Source organism: Amphibalanus amphitrite, unplaced genomic scaffold (assembly GCF_019059575.1).
Source record: "Amphibalanus amphitrite isolate SeventyFive unplaced genomic scaffold, NRLGWU_Aamphi_draft 000671F_arrow, whole genome shotgun sequence".
NCBI classification, from domain to species: domain Eukaryota; kingdom Metazoa; phylum Arthropoda; class Thecostraca; order Balanomorpha; family Balanidae; genus Amphibalanus; species Amphibalanus amphitrite.
Genome location: NW_024882165.1, coordinates 110767 through 130762, shown reverse-complemented (window position 1 = coordinate 130762; position 19996 = coordinate 110767). Strand labels below are relative to the sequence as shown.

Here is a 19996-nt window from a genome sequence, read left to right as displayed (position 1 = left end):
GACCCTACATAGGTCAATGGAGGGTGTGTCAGTGCTATGTCAGTCACTTTTGACCCAAACAATGCCAAAGTGTAACCGATATCATCGTTAAAAGCACGAAAAACTACGATTTCGTGCAAAATCGGCCTGACCTTGTTACCTTTGTGACGTCATAGCTCTGTTACCTGACCTGATCCGGTCATTTTTTTCGCCAAAAGTTGCGCAAATGATGGTCAATAAGGTAGCCGGAAAGCTGGCGGCACTACGTGCCGCCTTTTTTCGCTATTCGTGAAAAACCTCAGGAGGGTGCGGCCCTTTCCACGGGCGACAATTAAAATAAATATCACATAGTGCACCAATCTTCCTTTTCATCTTTTGCACAACCGTTTTAGGAATCCTCAATGCAAAAGATGTCGAAGCCGGAACCGTAGTCGGTCGGAGTGAACAGTTTTATTAGTAGTCGGAGTCATTCAAAATTTGTCGAAGCCCTGGGTGCTGATAAAACTCTCGCTGTCAATGAATTTGACTAATTCATTGTTAGAGGAAATGACTGCAATAGAGGAATGACTGCATGCTAGTAGCACCTACGTCTAAAAACGAAGCTTATCAGTTTTTTTTTCAAATAATAAAACAAGACATGCCAGGAGTGTCAGCTATATATTTCTTCAAGTGAAGTCCTGGGGTTTGTCGGATAAAAGGTTGAGTAATCAAGTCTATTCTCACTGCACATAATCCAGCGATGCTATATATAGGGTGTTCACTAAAAATTGACACAAACTTTGAATGACTGCACATCAAAAGTGAAGCAAGCTATTACGATGCAACTTAGCATGGAGATAAAAGGGACATTTTTGTATCATACCGAACATAAAATTTCATGGGTGTAATGAAAACAGTCGCGTTGGAGGTCGTTTTAAATAAGGCCCACCGAAAGCCAATTGGCACGCTTTCCCAAAATAGTACGTCAATGGGAGAGTCTGGCACGTACAAATACCTAATGAAAGCTTAAAATGTCGAAATTAGTTACATACCGTATGGTGGGACGAAAGTTCTAGTGGGTGTGGGAGTCAGAAAATCTGAAGTGGTGCAAATGTGAAGATACTGACGAAAGGAAAGGTCGGGGCCCCGAAAATGCACGTGGAGGGGCTTTTTGGCACCTCACGATGCAATGCTGCCGATCAGTAAGGTATTAACTGTGCCTAAGCGAAGAACATATATCACACCTGAGGCTAGGATGAGTTACAACCGGCGTAAATGATTTCTCGAAGCGATTGGGAACAACATAAGGCAAGAGAAGTAAATAAACAAAGGTCAAGAAAGCGCCACAAATTGCAGAAAACGACCGATCTATTTAAGGAAGAAAAATCATGTTTTTGTCAAAGGGCGACAATTTACTAGACAATGGAGTGTTCTGTAGTGATGTTATCAATGAATCAAGAGCTAACGTCCATTTAGCATCCTAGCTAACGCTGGATGCCGTGGTACGTGTGTTATTTCAGAGCATATCATCAGTTCGACTTTATTCCTCCAGGCCGGTCCTTTACAATATGATACTTTCTGAGTCAAGTGTATTATTTAGCACTAGAGGTTCATGCAGAACAACATATGTAACCAGAAGGTGATCTTCTGGTCCGACCTCGCGCCAGCACACTAATCAAGGGGCGCCTTGGGGGCTCCGGCCGATGTAAAAATTGCATGATTGAAACAAGGCCCGATAAGCCATTTGCCACGACTGAAATTAACAAATGAGTATCTAATGTGATTTGCCGAAGGCTATTACGTAAATTGGTGTCTTTAAATTTGATACAAAATATCAACTGGCTGCTCATTACCGCCATGAATTGGCCAAATTCACGGTCCACTGGTGCCAGACCTTGTGAAAACACTTACAAGAAAATGTCCAAAAAATGACCTACGGGAATCAGGCAAATCTGTTGACGCTCAACGGTTTGCAGCAGATGCAATGTGCATTACAACAATGCCTCGTTTGTTTAAATCGGTACATTTTTACCGAAGATACAGCCTGCTAAACTTTGTCTCAATTTTTAGTGAACACCCTGTACAAGTGCTGCTGATCATAGCACTCCTAGCTCGCACTAATAGTTGAGACGTTTCAAGCCCCCTGAATATCACATCACGAAAGAAAAAAAATCAGGCATCAGCCTCTTGTCACTGAATCACATTTGTACTAATATACATCTTGCACACTAATCACATGTAGGTAACATAAGTAAAATTTATAAACAAAACACTGTTCTTTAACATTAGATGACAAACAAACAGAACGGTTTAGTAGGTGTGGCCGCCCGCTGCCTCGGAGCACTGCTCCAGCCGCTGCCTCATCGAGGCCACCAGGCTCTGGAAGTAGCCGGGGCGGCGGCGGAGCTCCTCCCATTTCGCCAAGACGGCGGCCCAGAGCTCGTCCTGGTTGAGCTGCCGGGCCGGCTGGTGCAGCTCCTCCTCCAGCTCATGAACCATTAGAGACCACACATTTTCGATAGGGTTCAGGTCTGGGCTCATTGAGGGCCAGCCCGCGAAACTGCGAACAAAACCATGTTTGTTACTCACTGTAACGTGATATAGGTTGGCACATCGGTCATGACTATGAAGCTGTATGGTGCAACGAATAACACCTGTTGGAAAATGTTTAATCATTACTGAGCAATTTTGTAAGGCATCTTAAGAACTTTTTAAATAATTGTTTAAGTTATCTCAATAAGTTTATAACAGACGGGGACGAGGCGACCAGGGGCAAAGCGGCCTCCCGCACATAGCCGTAGGCCTCGCCTCCTCTAATTGGGATGCGTTGTTGTTGGAGTGAAAATGAATAAACAAATAAATAAATAAACAGCATCTCAATTCTCAAATTTTTTAAATAATGCCATCAGGTCACCGATCACCTAGCTAAACCATACCACAACTTAATGCCGCCCCACACTGGACCTCGCATGCGGGTTGCGAGTTTGCGGGTTTTGAGCTTGCGGGCATAATACTAACTCATAGAGTAATTAGACCGTACCCTCATGGTCACTTCATGAATGCTGTGAAGCCGGTACACCTTCAGAAAACTACATATAGTCGCAATACCAGCATGAACGAACCAAAATTCGACTCCAACGAAAAACCCGCAAACCTCGTAGAGCTTGCAGACCTGGCAGCGAGGAAAATAGAAAGTTGACTCAAAATCAACTTTTGGAATGCGATGCAAGGTAGCTCGGAAGCTAAAAACATGCAGACTCGCTTGTTAGATAGTAGTGTGGGTCGCTCAGCTAGATTGTATTATTTGATTTTGAAGAAACCCGAAAACCCAAAAACTCGCAACCCGCATGCGAGGTCCAGTGTGGTGCAGCCTTTAGAGTTAGCAGCCATGGCAGGTTTATGATGCCACTTACTGAGTCTGCGTGGTCTTCGAACCACTGCTTGACTGCCCTCGCTGTGTGGATAGGGGCGTTGTCTTGCATTAGAGTCCAGGGTCGCTCCTCGTCGGGGCGCATTTCCTCCACGGAGGGCAAAAACACCTGCCGGAGTAGTGAAGACATATTTAACAACAATGAAAAAAAGCACATGTTCACAAGGGTATACAGTCAACTCAACCAGTGACAACTTAACCAACGTGGTTTGTGACAATAGAGCCAATGCATTTAGCACACTGGTTGAGTTGTCACTGGTTGTCACTGGTTGTCACTGGTTGAAATGTCGCTGGTTGAGTTGTCACTGGTTGAGTTGTTACTGGTTGAGTTGTCAATGGTTGAGTTGTCACTGGTTCAGTTGTCACTGGTTCAGACGTCACTGGTTGAGTTTTTACTGATTGAAATGTCATTGGTCGAGTAGTTGTCACTGGTTTGACCTGCTTGAAATGTCACTGGTGGAATTGACATGGAACCGTTTGCAAGAGTGCGGGGAAGACGGCGTGCTGGGCAAAAACGATATCTACCTGGATATGACTTGTGCAATCGGACGTTTACTGGTATTTGACCTGTTACACAAAGACCATAAAACGTTTATCTTAGGTTTTGTCTCTTGACACCCAGAGAGCAGGAAACCGCCAACCATTGTTCAGTTGGTTCGATTTTTTTATGTGCTCTGATTTTGTCTCGCAAACTTTACAAGCATTCAACATGAACATAAAATGTTTGAGCTGTGGCTCTGGCGACATTAAGCGAGATCCGAAAAAATTACTCGCTATTATTATCAATCCTTTCTTGAAGTAAATAGTTTGACACTTTTCTAATTTGAAAATGTTTGAAAAAGACCTGTGGTCGAAATAAATATTACATTCTGTCAAGTAAAGTATATATTTGTACAGCATTAGTTTTGGTAAATATCGAGGAAAAAAGGTCATGTGTTTACATTTTCTACTATTTATAAACATGTTCCTCGTACAAGCACTAACCTCATTAAATAGTTGACACGTTTAATCAATTAGACATGCTGTTTAATCGGCATATTATCATTATATGCTGGCCCGATTAGTCATTATGGCCCGATATTATCATTATGCTGGCCCGATTAGTCATCTGATACTACACGCTCGTCTTGACCTAGAAATGCAGAGACAACATCAACAAATAATAAAAGAAAAATACGAACCTCCACCATGTGCCTGTCTTCATCCTCCGTCGTCTTCCGTTTTCTTCCACACTTATCATAGCGCGCTTTCAAACCCCTTTCCCCTTCCTGCTCATAACGGTGTTTCCACCGTCTGGCAGTAGTTAGAGCTACACCGAGAATCTCTGCCGCCTGCTTGACAGAGTAACCTTGATCGAAAAGCAAGATGAGCCTGCCCTTGTCAAGACCACTGAGGTGTTCCATCACGCTCACGTTGACGTCTAGCCGCACACACTCCACGCGGGCTGCGGCCGCCTACTGCGGCTCTCCTTCCCCGGCTTTCCGCCCCACTCGGAACAGAAACAGCCAGGTCATGTCATTCCGTGACCCTCAAAGGATACTGTGCCGCATCACACTAATCGGTACACTCTCTGACACACCAGGCCTGCCCCGCCGTGACCCAGCCTCGGTCCCGGTATGAGCGCGGATTCTGCGCTCAATAGTACCTATCGCCGGCAAATTTTTAGTACCTTCGGCTGCATCAATTTGACACATTGTGCCAAAATTTGAACTTCGTATCTATCATAGGTCGGCCGGAAATGACGGCAGAGTGACGTCATGTTCGGCCGATTTCGACGCAAAACATTGAACCACGGGAATCACTCCCAAGAGCTCAGTTTTTGAGCTAGATCCAATTTCTTTGCATGAGAGGACTCGAAATGGACTGCGCTATCAAACTGCTATCTCGAAGTTTCAAAATTCTGAAAATTTTGAAAATTATTCATATTAAAATTCAAAATTTATATTTTTATTCTTTTTTTGACTTTTCGAAAAAAAAAACGCAATATAGGTGATAGAACACATGCTTATGACTGACTCTAGCAAGTTTTAGCCAGATATCTTCAAAAATGGCCAAGTTATACGCATCATACAAAAAATTCACAATTTTAAATTTTTCAAATCATTTTTTCTGTACGAATTTGACATCGTACACCAATATAAATAGCACCATCGTGTTCCTGAGCTCAAACTGCATCCGATAGACATATTTTTGTTGAAAAAAATTTCAACTTTGAAATTTGACCTTTTTTTACCTGAAAGTGACCTGACTTTAGCTATATTTAGATGAAAATGGCCTCAAATGACACAGGCGACACCGAATTCGAAATATATAGCCTAAATGGACCATAAAGCATGTGTAACGTAACCGACTTAGGGTAACTGTGGGGAAAACGCACCCCTGGGTTAAACGCCTCCCCTAAAAAAATCGTATTTCTTATCGACGGATAGGTGTTTTATCCTGTCTTTCAGAACAGTCAGCTGCTTGTTTACGTAGGTCTCTATTTCCGGTTCTGAGTCTTGAGGAGGAGCGTGGGTAGGTGCTGATGTTGGTTTTGGGTGTTGTTTTTGTTGTTTTTACAGAAGATTCCTAATATTTTGATGCCCTCTTTATATCACAAACCTTGCTATTGTGCACATCACTCAAAACTGCGTTTTATTGTCATTCTGTTGAATATATTATGCTGCGGCGTTAGTGGCGCGTTTTTTGTCAATATTTTGTTGACCGGAAATGGAGTGGATGGGGCAAGACGCCTACTCGATGCATGGGGCAAGACGCCCCCAGTTTTCTGAAAGGGGGGCGTTTTGCACGGTGGTGAGAGTGCAGGGTAGCGCCCTGTAGGTCGGGGCCGAAAAGGCCTCTCCCTGTCCTTTTTTGCTGATATATCCTAAACGACTGCAGATATCGTCACCAAACTTTCAGGACTCCTCCGGGCATCCATTTTACACATTGCAACAAAATGTTATTCCAAAGGCTATGATAGGTTGACTACAAATGACGTCAGAATGACGTCAAGTTCTGACATGTTCATCATTTTCTGTTGATAGATGGGGTGGGGGCGCTTTGCACATGGGTGTGGGCGTATTACCCAGGGTATGGGGCAAAACGCCCTTTTGCAAGGGTATGCGAAAACCTTTTTGGGGGGTTAAATACCACACGCAGGTGTCTTTTCTTGGTCTCAAAACGTAGTAAAAAGAATGAGCTACATGATGGTGCCCAAAGGTTTAAGTAATCTGTGTTGGGTTGAGTGTCAGAAGGTTTCGCGCTTAAGGGGGGCGTTTTTGACCTATTCACCCTATGACATAAGATTTCCGTGACCCATGATGACCTGACCCTGACCTGAAAATCAAAGTAGGTACAAGATTAGTACCCTCAGGGTATCTAAAGCATCTGTTCACGAACGTGTAAGCAAAAAATCGGCCTGATCTGACTTGTACCTAAGACGGCAGCCAGAGCCCAAAATGTGAGCAAGCCAAATATCGATAATATTTATTTTGACCTGACCTGTGACGTCATCGGTGACCTCGAGGTGAATGAAATTAGGTTTTGTTCGACAGTTTTTCCGGGGCTATCAGATGTCGTTTGAATTTTGACGATCGGCCCAGTAGTTTCGGAGTTAGGAGGGGGCTATGCATAGCCCCCTCCCCCCCCCCCAGTAGGGGGAGCATTCATTCTGGCCAGGGTTCATAATGTCCAGGGTACGCTATGCCCAGTGTCAAAATGGCCAGTGCCTTGAATGGGCCAGAGTTCATAATGTCCAGGGATTGCATGGTCCAAATGTGGCCAACTGGCTGCAGATAGGGTATATTCAAAGAGGCCGGGGTTCATAATGTCCAGGGCACGATGTGTCCAGTGTTCAAAATGGCCAGGGTTCATAATGTCCAGGGCACGATGTGTCCAGTATTCGAAATGGCCAGGGTTCATAATGTCCAGGGCACGATGTGTCCAGTGTTCAAAATGGCCAGTGCCTTGAATGGGCCAGAGTTCATAATGTCCAGGGATTACATAGTCACTGAAAGTGACGTCATTATGTAAAAACACGGAATCAGCTCAATGCAAAGCAGTGCAGTGCCGAAGGCAATGCCTTAGGAGAGATTACAGGCAATAGTAAATCAAATATTTTTAGGTTAAGTGGTTATGTATCTGGCTTCAGGCCGAAGGCCTGAAGCCTGATGCATAACCACTTAACCTAAAAATATTTGATTTACTATCGCTTGCAATATATTCATGCGAGAAACTATTTCCTTATCCCTGGTAGGCAAACATCATTACCTTAGGTTAGGTTAGGTTAGGTTAGGTTAGGTTAGGTTAGGTTAGGTTAGGTTAGGTTAGGTTAGGTTAGGTTAGGTTAGGTTAGGTTAGGTTAGGTTAGGTTAGGTTTGGTTTGGTTGGGTTGAGTTGACTATGTAATCCCTGGACACTATGAACTCTGGCCCATTCAAGGCACTGGCCATTTTGACCACTGGACACATATTGTGCCCTGGACATTATGAACCCTGGCCATTTCGAACACTGGACACATCGTGCCCTGGACATTATGAACCCTGGCCATTTTGAACACTGGACACATCGTGCCCTGGACAATATGAACCCTGGCCTCTTTGAATTTACCCAATCTGCAGCCAGTTGGCCACTTTTGGACCATGTAATCCCTGGACAATGTGAACACTGGCCAATTCAAGGCACTGGCCAATTCGAGCACTGGACACATTGTGCCCTGGACATTATGAACCCTGGCCTAAATAATACGCACCCCAGTAGGGCGTGGCGTGTTATACACAGACCCCAGTGGGGCACGGGTTAACCCTAGAACGCCTAGGGGGGGGGGTGTATCAACCCCCCCCCCTGAGGTTTTTTCGAAGTGCACGCTAAACGGCTTGTCGTAGCGGGCTGAAATTTTCAATACCCTCTGGGGCAACCTTTGCACATCTTTTGCCGAAAAAAATTGATCGGGTCATGTCAGGTCACGGAGTTATGACGTCATAAGAGGTACAGCCTCCGGCCGACAGTTACCAAACGTGTGCGCCGAATCCCTAGGTTTTCTGCCGGTGATACCCACATACGTATTGAGCTTAAACATTAACCCTCCCGGGCCCGGAACGGGGGGGGGGGGCGTTTTTCGCCTCCCCTGGCGAATATTTGCGATACCACATGAACGCTTAGGAGTAGACAGTAATCAGTGATCAGTACCTAGTTCTCTTTTTTACCGTAGTGCGAATATACCTATGCGATTATCTCACACACGATTGATACCAGAATAAGCTCTATTAGGGCGATCCATATACATTTCCAGATAACCCGGATATACATACCTACCTATCACATTTTGTCATACCTCCCTGAGCTCGGTCTCAGTCTAAGGGTTCCCAAAAGAGGGTGAACTCTTGCCTGGCCGATTTTGACAAGCTGCCTCTCAACCTCCTCGGGGTCAAGCTCGAGGGCAGCCTTCTGGTGAATGAAAATGAGTAGGAAAATGAGTGGGAGTAGGAGATATGCGACAGACGGTCTGAGAACGAACGTTCTGCTGATGCACTTGATACGGGAACCGTCAAAAACAGGCGTACTATTATAACCGCCTATCATGAATATTGCACCGGTCTTCTGTTCCCATTTCAACATCAGCCAAATTTTGTGGGGGCAAAAACATAGTCTTGCCCCCACAGCCTCCTGCCAGTGGGGGCAGTCTGCCCCCACTGCCCCCACGGTGGCGCCGCCCTTGGGTTCAACGCCCCCCCCCCCCCCCCCCCCCGAGGCCCGATACGTTCGCGAAGCTGGCAAAACACCAATACGGGCGAGGCTGTATAGTGCAGTATATCGTGCATAAGCCAAGGTAAGCGGACAAACAAACAGGTGACATCTGAACCAGTAAAACGTCGTTGATTCTACGAGTAAAACAATCATAAACTGTTTCATCATGAAGGTAAATGAAGGAATCCTTCATCTTTTAATGACGTCATGGCTGCAAATTTTGTGCTGCCTCGCGTGCAAGTTTGTTCATTTCGCCCAGCCTTAAAAAACTTTTTAGGGAAGTTTGCGCGTTTTCCTATGGTAGGGTTGAGCGCGTTTATTTTTTAATTTTCGCCTATTTCAAGCGCACAGGATATGGAATATTTATGCTAGAAAGCTGTGCAACATATTCATGAATATTTCGCTCATGTGACATTTGTTATGTAGATGTAGTATGGCTAAAAAATGCGAGTCCAAAAACGTTGAAAGCAAGGGATCAAACAGCATATATGTAGATATTTTACATGACGGCGAAGGCTTCATCCTGGTATCCTACAACCATGGACCAAAGAAGTTTCAAGGAGTTCTCATGGAAGTCAATAGGAGGTAAGTTTTTCTACTTGTTGGCCGATGTCAATTGTCATGTCTGATCATGATTTCTCGTAGCATGCTGAGGTGTGGTTATGGTTCACAAGCAAGACCAGCTTTACATAATTTTTTTCTTGTTGGTTGGGTACCTAACTCAGTAGGCGGAACTATGGTCAAGCGTACCCATTTTCGGGAACGCATTTTCGTTCCCATGTTTGGGAACGATAAACCCAAATATGGGAACGCCATGTAGGCATTATTTAAAACAAGAAAAAGAACCGTTAAATGACGTCCAAAAAATATAAAACGATCGTGAACCGCCTGATATTTGTCTCAATATTGTTGGGAAAGAGTTTGATATTGTAAGGCCCATCGTAGTTTCAAATCGTTCCCCTATTTCTAAAGCAGTCCATCATCCGGGCCGCGAGCCCAAATTTGGGAACGCTCTCGTACACTGGCGCTGCAAGCGTTCCTTATTATGGGAACGGCGTACCCAAAATTGGGAACGATTTCACCGACGCCTTTCAGGGGCTCTTTTCATTAACAAGCATCACGTCCAACGCCGCAAATTATTGTTAACGCAACAATCATCAGATGACCTTTCCGGCAAGACCGTCGCATGTTTCGCCCGGTCTTCTGCGCTTTTATTCCCGTCGATCTCGCAGCGGGCACGCCCCCCTCTGCAGGATACGTAATTCACAACGCTCAGCGATGTTCAACAAGGTCTTCCATACCTATATCCACCGTCCGCGCCGAGGGTGGAGACATGTCAAGCATCTGTCTGTTTATCACCGATAGTTGACGAGCACAAGGAAGTATCCAAAAATGGGAACGCTGAATATGTTACACCCTCAAAACACCTAGTCCCAATGAAAATCTAGTTTTTTCCTTTCTTGATGAGTGTAAGTGGCAAAAGGCCTGGTAGGATGGGCACGAGGAATGATCGAAATCAGCATAAAAACTATAAATAAGCCACACAGAGCGACCTATATAAGAGAAATTCCCCCAAAACGATCACGCTTAGAAACACGGAAGACAAAAACCACGCTCATGACGCTCCTTATAAAACAACTCTAAACAGCTAGCATCCAAAAAAAATATATCTTTCTGGGATGATAAAATACAGCTGAATAATTTTAAACCACTGAAACTGAGTTTACAACAGTAGTTCGGTAAAATCACTGACGTTCCATGCGGTCGTGCGCCCCGACACCAAATGTCACCAATATTACCCCCGGACTGTCCGCGTGTTCGCTTGCATATGTCAGCATCTGGTGTCGCTAGTATGAAACTTCATAACCAGGCGAAAATTATTATACTTGACCTCAAAATGTAAAAAACGCTTCATTTTCCTTAAAATTGCAAGTTAAATGTAGTATAACCCATGTTTTCACCATTCCGTCATTTCAAAAAATCATTAAAAATATCATTCGACGGTCAATTTCCTTGTGCAACGGTCAGATTAAAGATAATTTTATAGAGACTTAGTAGATACTTAAATTAGCGTGCACTTTTTTGAGACGTGATGCACTAATGAGTTTTAGTGGGCGAACGGCCGAAAAATTACCTTCCGTTCCCATAAATGGGAACGCCCGTTCCCATATTTGGGAACTCCGTTCCCAAAAATGGGAACGTTCCTATATTTGGGTACTCATGACCATAGTTCCACCTACTGAACTACTATGCATACTGCACCCATTTCCCTCATGCTTGTCTTAACCCTCGCCCCGTTGGGGGGGGGGCCATTTTGGCCCCCCCCCCCCTGTGGTTTTTCCTGAATAGCAAGAAAACGGCGGCGCTGCGCGCCGCCAAATTTTCAGTACCTTTCCGGGCATCAATTTGACACCTTCACACCAAATTTCAAGTCTTAGGTCACCTTAGGTCAGGAGTTATTGAGGTCAAACTGAGGTCATGTTCGAGCAAAAATGAGCAAAAAACATGCAATCTTGAAACGCTCACCAAATCTACAGTTATCAAGCAATTTCAAAGTTCTTTATATGGTCTAATAGACAAAAAGCGGCGCTACAAAACTGCTATCTCGGATTTTCAAAATTTTGGGTTTTTGACCCAAAAAATTTCAAAAAATTGATTTTTTTTAGAAAAACTAGAAAAAAATCCAAAAATTTTCCGAATTTCGAAAAAAACGGAATATATGTGATAGTCCCTGCGCTCTTCTATATACATACCAAATTTCAGATCGATATCTCGTTTTTTGGCCAAGTTATAGCGAAAAAAACTGTTCAAAAATGATGACGTCAAATTTTTGAACTCAATTTTTAGCGATTCTAGACCTCGTACGGCAAAACAAAGACCACCATTGAACTCCCCGTGACGAGCTGCATCGATTCGATACCCATTTTATGCAAAAATATCAACTTTGAAATTTGACCTTATTTGACCTGACCTTGACCTGACCTTGACCTGACCTTGACCAAAACGTGACCTAAGCTGGCCCCTAAGGCTGCCTGACCCACATAATCGCATTTGTCATGTAAAATGGACCATAAAACATGTATCACACGACACTTTCATATTGTGACCCCCCAGTGACCTGACCTCAGTGACCTGACCTGGTATCAGTGACCTCAACTAGCAAAATATGTGTTTGAAGAACATTTCCCCATCGATGATTTTCAATGAAATGCATTTTACTCGATTTTACAACGCATTTCTTGAAATGCCTGTAAACGGTGAAAATTGGACCTTTGACCTGACCTGTGACGTCATCGGTTTGACCTAGGTCAATAAAATTGGGTCACAAGGTAGTTCCCTGATAGGGCTATCCAACACCGTTTGCCGCTTGTCGCTACGTTGCGTGGTTCTCGAGATCTTAGGGGGGGGGGGCAAAATGGCCCCCCCCCCCCCCAACGGGGCGCGTTGCTCGGCAGAGCCCAACGGGGCGCGGGTTAATCAAGTATAGAGTACACGTCCTGTGTCAGTCTGGTAGGTAGGTAACTAGGTACGTAGGTAACCTCCAGATCAAGATTTGCTGCTAGAAGATTTAATCATTAATGTAATTTTATGGTAAACCAGATGCTTATTTTGGAAATGTGTACAGTACTCCAGTGAAGTTCTGCTTGGAAGTTGAGCTGCTGATTGATGATCTATACAAACCTCACCCACATGGAACATAACAGGATGCTTTCATCTCAATGTCAGTATGCCACTGGAACTGAGTGCAAATGTATTTTTATGTGATAGGTAGGTGAATACAGTTTATTTTCTATGGGCTCTGGAACATGGAAGATGTGACAAGCCTCTTGCTATATTTGCCAAACTTTTACTTATATATTTTTGTCTCTCTGGTATAATTTGGTAGTTTTAGCATATGCCACTCACAAATTTAAAGACAAAGAGACATATATCTTTTAAATGGGTATTTTCATAACCCATGCAGGATATGATTAATCCAATCCGGAATTATTGGACCATGTCAGTGCTATTTTTCCTTCACCTTTTTGCCTGTGTTACCAAAAGGAATTGTGGAGCAGTGTCTGGTGCTGAACAGATGTTGGCATTGCTACCAACTTACTCATGTTTTCCCTTACTGAAATACAGGTGCCTTTTCATGTTTAACAGCAATGTGGCACTCAGCCTTTCATGGATTCTCTTATGACACCATTCCTGTTGACCTGATGGCCAAAGCTACAGCTGGGCCTGTCTATCTGAATGAGTGGCAGGGTTACTGGTGAGAGCTCCATCATCCAGCTACTGACCTATATTCCAGAGCTGAATGTTCTTCAGTGAAAATGGAAAGTAATTTATCTAACTGAAAACTTAAGGATTTCCCAAAATGTCTGGAGCAATATAGGAAACTTGTTACCCCATCAGTGCTACTTAATGCTGTTTCCATTGTAATTACAATTTTAGTAAGTTGCTGGTAAAGTGATAATTTCTGCCTCAGGCATCCTGGTATTGCATTCTTTGTTGTACTTTACAATAATCTTCCAATCAAAGAATGCATTGCTCAAGGTCCTATTGCCTCTCCTAATCGCCTTTTACCCCATTGTTCACCTTTACCGGCATTGGTATTGCCCCTTACCTAAACTGGCAACCGCCTGTCTGTGTGTTTCAGTGGAGTGCCGAGTGGGGTGAGGCCGCCGGCGTGGTTCGACGCCGTTCAGCCCGGCACCGACGCGCGCTCGCCCGACCCCAACGACCCCTACCACACCATCAGTACCAGGATGACCTACTTCCAGACCAGCTACGACCTGTCGGCGGCGCGCAAAGACGCCGGCGGGGGCGGCCCGGCTCCGCAGCCAGCCGCCAAGCGCCGCCACCACCACCACAAGGGCGGCCGGAGCACGGTCCGACTGCGGCCCCGACAGGTACTCTGTTCCAACTGTAAGAGTATGTGCACGGAGAGCTCGCAGAGCGTGCAGCCGGCCGGCCGACGCCGGAAAGATGGTGACGAGAACGTGGATCCGGCGGCGGCGCCGGTGGCCGCGGGGACGGCTCAGCCGCTCCCGCCGGCGCCGGTTGCGAAGCCGAGGCCGCTGGTGCAGCCGCCGGCGCCGGCGCTGCCTCCCCCGCCGTCGGAGCCGCTGCCGCCGCCGCCGCCGCTGAAGGTGCCCCGGATCCCGATCGTCCGTCTGAGCGCCCACCAGCTGAGGAGGAGCTCCTCGTGCGCTGGTGACGGCGACGCGGGAGACGGGGGCGGCATGGGCAGCTGCAGCGGCTCGTCGTCCTCGACCACTACCTCCCTCTCGTCCTCGGCATCGTCTTCCCCCACACCGCCGACAACGCCGACCCTCACCAAACTCACTGTCAGCCCGATAAAAATCGTCGGCAACAACGTCAAAAAGTGCGACCCGACATCTTCCAAACCGAAGCTGCAGAAGATCAAGATCAGCGGAGGGGCGATCGTCCCGCCCCCGAAGGCGGCTGCGGCGACCGCCGGAGCGGCGGCAGCTGCGGACGGGGACGTGGCGAGACGAACGGGCCTTCGGAAGAAGCGGCTGGCTGTCGGATCGATGGAGGATCTATGGGACGAATCAGTGCTGGATGACGGGAACCGAACGGCATCTAGTGAACAGGAGGAGGGCACTAGCTTAACGCCAGTGTTGAAAATCTCATTTGGGGGTCGCGAGGGAGCCGGGACAGTGCTGAAAATTCCGGCCAAGTATAAACTGCAGGCCGGTGAGCAGGAGACCGAGCGGCCGGCCGTCTCGACATGTACCGGGGTGACCACGGCGAGTCTGCATCCCTCGGCGCCCACGGCCAGCGCCAAGGCGGCCAAACGAGCGCTGAAGAAGGCTCGCAAGGACGTGCAGCGGAAGCTGGTGGGGTCGCCGCGCACCTCCCCGGCCTACCACCCGTGGGGCTCGCCGCGGGCGTCTCCGGCCTACACGCGCCTCTCACCCAGCTACCCTCAGATGTCCCCGGCGTACTACCGAGTGGCTAGCGCTGCGCTGGGCCTCTCTCCGGCGCATCCCAGCCTCTCCCCGGCACACCCCAGCCTCTCCCCGGCACACCCCAGCCTCTCTCCGGCGCACCCGGGCCCTGCGCCCGCCCCCGCCCCCGCCCCCGCCCCCGCCGCAGCCACCGCCCCGGCCGCCGCCGCCGGCCCGGCCCCAGCTCCCGGCCCGCTGCGCAAGAAACGGCACAAGCACAAACTGAAGCACAAGCGGCGGCGGCGCGAGCGTGGCGACCGCGAGGAGGCGTCCGGCGCACTGTCCTCCGAGGTGCGCCCTCCAGCCGGTGTCAGTGGGCTCGATTTTATTTTATTCGCCTGCCGAGTTCTACTAATAGCAGGGTGGAGCGGGAAGCAGGGGGTTGTTAGTGATAGATTTTACCTCTTCTCCGTGGGTTGTGTACTAAGAGTGAGCCTGTAGTTAACACTGTACTGCTTACTAACGGGGATGCCGGTATTGGTATGACATGCATGAAGCACGGTTGTAGTTTGATTGCACGCTGTATTTTAAATTTGGTGCATGACTTTGTCGCATGGAACTAAGGCGATTTATAGGTATACACCACTTCTCCTGAACTTAATTAAAACATTCTTAACTTTTATCCTGTTTTCCTTTTTAATATCTAGCTTTTTTGACAACTTGGGGATTTTTTTTGACGTAGCCCTCAGACCCTCTTGCATTACTCTGCATCAAGCCAAAGCTCTCCCTGGCATATTTATGACCGCTCTTGACAATTATTATTGTGTACTACAGACTGCTAGCTACAATTCTTACACCAACAGAAAACAATCATTACACAAAAGTTTAAATACGGGCATAGTGATTCGGACCTTGCCCTGGTAGCACGGAAAATGTGAAGTTTCACAAGATATTGTGACCCAGGGGCTTCGGCGTCATCCTCTTATCGCACTTAAATCTGCATGCACGCACGCATCGCTATCTGCCTTACCTACATGATATTGCGCGACATACTACGCCACTGGGACTGGTTCTATTGCTGTAATTATGTAACGGCTCTATGCTATAATTATGTAACATACGCTTCTTTTACCTCCCCACATAGTGGCACCATGCGTTCGCTAGTTTTTGCACGTATTGTCAGCTGGTGGGTGGCATTATGGAATCACAAACATTTGTGTTCTCAAGCCCAGATCTGTGATGCTTGTTTTTCGCAATTGCCGTGTTCAGTTCGCATATATGTAAAATGCCTCGGCTGATATGGGATGAGTTGCAAATTTGTCGTGAATTGCAAGCGGTTAATGTGCCGGTAAGGTTGTTCAGGCTCAAACCGTTAACCACTGTTTGACCCAAGTTTGACCAGTGTTCATCACCTGTTCCACTCACTCTGCTCGCTCTCCCCCTCCTCCCTCGCTCTGTCCTCACTGCCCCGCACCACCGACAGGTTCAGATGAAGGAGCGCTGTCTCTCGCAGAAACTGTCCATCTCCCTGCGGAGGATCCGCGCCAGCGAGTACGCCGCCGACGCGGCCTCCGACCCGTCCACCTCGGCGCCGTCCGCTGGTGGAGGCAGCGGGGTGCCGCCGTTCCCCGAGACTCCCTCGCCGCCGGCCGACACGTCTGTCTCGTCCTGTCAGCTGCCCGACGGACGGCGGCTCAGTCTCAATGACGTCATTTGGGGAAAGGTGCACGGCTTCCCCTGGTGGCCGGGAAAGGTGAGAGAGAAGGAGTGGGGGTGAATAGGGAGAGGGTGAGAAAGGGAGTGGGAAATTTAGAGGAGGAAGGAAAAGGGGATTTGGGATAGGGAGGTTGATGAAGGCAATCGTGTCATGCGATAGTACGCGTTATTTCCTTTCTTTTGACCATGTGTTATGAAAGTTGCCCTACAATACATGCCAAAATTACCACCAAACATGATAAAACGCTCTCCTGTGAAAGGGACACTCCCACCTTAACATTAGTTTTGAGTTGAGATAGCCAAATTGGTGGCCATGGCCTGCAAATACCGGTTTGGGCACTCACAACATCGACAAATGCTTTAATTCGGAGATATGGAATTTCAAACTTGCAGTTTTCGGATTCTAAGGGGCTAGTGCATTGGTATGCCCCCTTAGAATTTGTGACGTCAGCGGAGATCTAACGATTTTTAAATCTTTTACTAAAACGTTTGGTAGCACGCGGTGGTATATGCTGCTTTGCGCGCAACAAATGCCGCACTTTCAAATAAAGTCGCTAGGAACAGCGGAGATCCCAAAAAGTAAACAAAAGTAAAAGTCTAATATCTTGAAAACCGGTGAATATTTTTCGATGAAATTTGGTAGATATTCGTTTTCGCTCTTTCTGAACCGAGCGACATCACTTTCGTGCCAATTCATTAACTTTTTTGAAGGTGGGAGGGTCCCTTTAAGTTCCGAAAGTGTTAGTTACGTGCTTTTGCCTTTGGACGGCAGAAAAGGAATAGAGACGACCAGACTTAAATTCAATGTTTTTTGCGTTAATGGTAAGAGACATGCTTGTTGGTCATTCCGTCCAAGAAGTGATTGATGTTTGAGGAGAGGTAAGTGCTTCTCGACGCTGTGGCTCGGAGGGCACCGAAACAAAACTTTATTTCAATGAGTGCAAAGAATCGCTACCTGCACTCGTTTACACCGGTCGAGAGTGACCGAACCGAACTTCGCCACCGCTGAATATATTTCGCTCACCAGTCCTCTTCTCGGTTATTTGATCCCTCTACTGCATCCACACCAAATCCCTACCGAACCCCTAAAGCCGTTTTCCCTCTGACCCTCGTCCGTACCCGACAGGTGATGTGTATAAATGACGGCGGTCCGGCGTTCCAAGAGGCGTACGTGTCGTGGTACGGATCGACCACCTCGTCCCTGATGCCCTGCAGTCAGCTGCTGCCCTTCCTAGACACGTTCGAGGTGAGGAAATGTACCCCACTCCACCTTGACTGGTGTTGTTGAGGGATGGGGATGAACTCCCAACCCATGGATAGCCAAAAATTCGCACTGTGACTTCTGAAGAGCCCTTGTGATGAGCTGTTGCCTGGCGTATTTTATTTTAGATATTTGGAAGGACATCTGTATCCGTAGCTGATAATGGCAATATGCGAAAATTCTCTAGATTTTACAGTCTTCGACTTCAGAGAGAATTGGAAATATCGTATTCCTTCAATTTTTATTTCATGAAATGGCATAAAATAAAAACAAAAAGTCGATTTCAAAATTTTGTCAGTAAATTATATCGCTTGGGAACATTCATATCATAGTCTTGCATTGCCATACGTAGAATCCGACGTAATTCAGTTAAACTGTAACGCTTTTTACGACGAATCCCAAAAATGATTCTGTCACACTTATTTTTGTCCAGATGTCACAGCTCTGTAGTCGCCTACTCACCGACCGGAACTGACGTATTTCCGTTTCCGGCAGAGCCGTGTGAACCGGAAGCGGCGCGGTCCGTACCGAGAGGCGGTGCGCCAGGCCACTCTGGAGGCGGAGCGCGCGCTGCCGGCCGCCGCCGCGCCTGCCCCGTCCTCCGCCGCCGCCCAGGGACCGGCTCAGTCCCCCAGCCAGCCGCCCCTGGCGCTGGCCGGCTCCCCGCCCGAGGTGGACGTGGCCTCCTAAAGACGGACCAACCGGCCAACTAGGAATCTGACTAAAGAACTAACGCACCCAGGGGACGTGTGGTGCGCCCCCGGGTCACGGAAAAACGCTTACCGGCGCCGGCGCTGGCTGTTCACGCGCGGCACGTGATCGCACGTGACACGTGTTGACGTGAGGTAGGTACGTGTGACGGAGCGACGTCGGCCTCTAGTCCCCGACTCAGCCGGCCGTGTGGTGCCCGCGGCGGCCCCTTCCAGCGCCTCTGCAGCTATCCCCGCCCGTCTGTTTGTCTCTGTCTGTCTGTCTGTGCCGCTCCCTAACCCTGTCCTGCTCACGCTCGCCGCCGAACGCTCGTCAGTCGCTGGCGGACCCGCGAGTCCACCGGGTCCGGACCCGCGCCCTCATTCCGCTGTCTCGTCGCATTCCAGGGCTGGAGGACGGTGCGCGAGTGCAATTTCTTACTAGTGGACCTTGCATGAATACATTTATATGGTTGAATTTTGGGCTCTGGTCAATGCAGGGTGACAGAAGTGTGAAGCCTGACACCGAATGATGCTGTGTGGTTTCTTGATGGAGGAGTGAGGGGATCCTCGGAATCCACCAAGGTTTTGTATGTGCACTGCGTTACATTCCTGCCGCTAGGGGAGGGTTAGCGCCACCGAGTTAACGCCACATTGGACCGCGTCGGGAGGCAGAATAGTAAAACGGGCGATAAATGTGACATTCGGAATATATTTGACAGACAAGGCCTTCAAGGATTTATCCATTATTCCACAGCCATGCTCGGAGATATCTAGTGACAGCCATACGCCTACAATAAAACATACCTCACTGGGCAGTTATTGGTACACTTCACATAAATTCGTTTACACTAACCTTTCAAGGGATACGTAGGAAAAAGTTACATAAACAGTCTGTTGACTATGACAAATGGGAACACACATTAACCCGCGCCCCGCTGGGGGGGGGGGGGGGGCAGAATCTGCCCCCCCTCCCGTTTTTCGCCAATAACTTCTAAACGCGTTACGCCAGCGACGTCAAACTTTCAGTACCTTATCATACATCAATTTGACACGTTCCCTGAAAATTTGAGCGAAATCCGTCGGAAAATTTTTGAGAAATTGACGTTTTAGTGACGTCATGTTCGCCATTTTCGCCTCAAAAACGGCAAAATTTCAAACGCCGCTAACATCTTCATTTTTAAAGGAATCAAGACGTAACAAAAAAGGTTATACGTGATTCTACTTTGTCTATCAAATGGCTATCTCGGTTTTTTGAAAATTTTGGATTTTGGCCAAAATTTTTCAAAAAAAACTGACTTTTTCGGGAAAATAT

General features: G+C 47.3%; 1 protein-coding gene and 1 long non-coding RNA gene across 4 annotated transcripts; one reads left to right on the top strand and one right to left on the bottom strand.

The window, feature by feature from the left end:
- Nucleotides 1-1532: 1532 nt before the first annotated feature.
- LOC122364359 lies at nucleotides 1533-4726 on the bottom strand. Its single transcript, XR_006253543.1, has 3 exons — nucleotides 4570-4726; nucleotides 3372-3497; nucleotides 1533-2518 (listed from the first exon to the last, which is right to left on the bottom strand). It is a non-coding gene; the product is annotated as an uncharacterized LOC122364359 (long non-coding RNA).
- A 4661-nt stretch (nucleotides 4727-9387) lies between these two features.
- On the top strand, nucleotides 9388-19159 carry LOC122364357 (proline-rich protein 36-like). Of its 3 annotated transcripts, none has more exons than XM_043334660.1 (5): nucleotides 9388-9700; nucleotides 13758-15366; nucleotides 16499-16768; nucleotides 17858-17977; nucleotides 18488-19159. In XM_043334660.1, the coding sequence occupies exons 1-5, from the start codon at nucleotides 9549-9551 to the stop codon at nucleotides 18680-18682; spliced, it is 2346 nt and encodes a 781-aa protein (XP_043190595.1). In that variant the 5' UTR covers nucleotides 9388-9548; the 3' UTR covers nucleotides 18683-19159. The 3 variants fall into 3 exon arrangements, with proteins under 3 accessions (XP_043190595.1, XP_043190593.1, XP_043190592.1); XM_043334658.1 differs by having other exon boundaries at nucleotides 13758-15384; nucleotides 16505-16768; XM_043334657.1 differs by having other exon boundaries at nucleotides 13758-15384.
- Nucleotides 19160-19996: the final 837 nt, after the last annotated feature.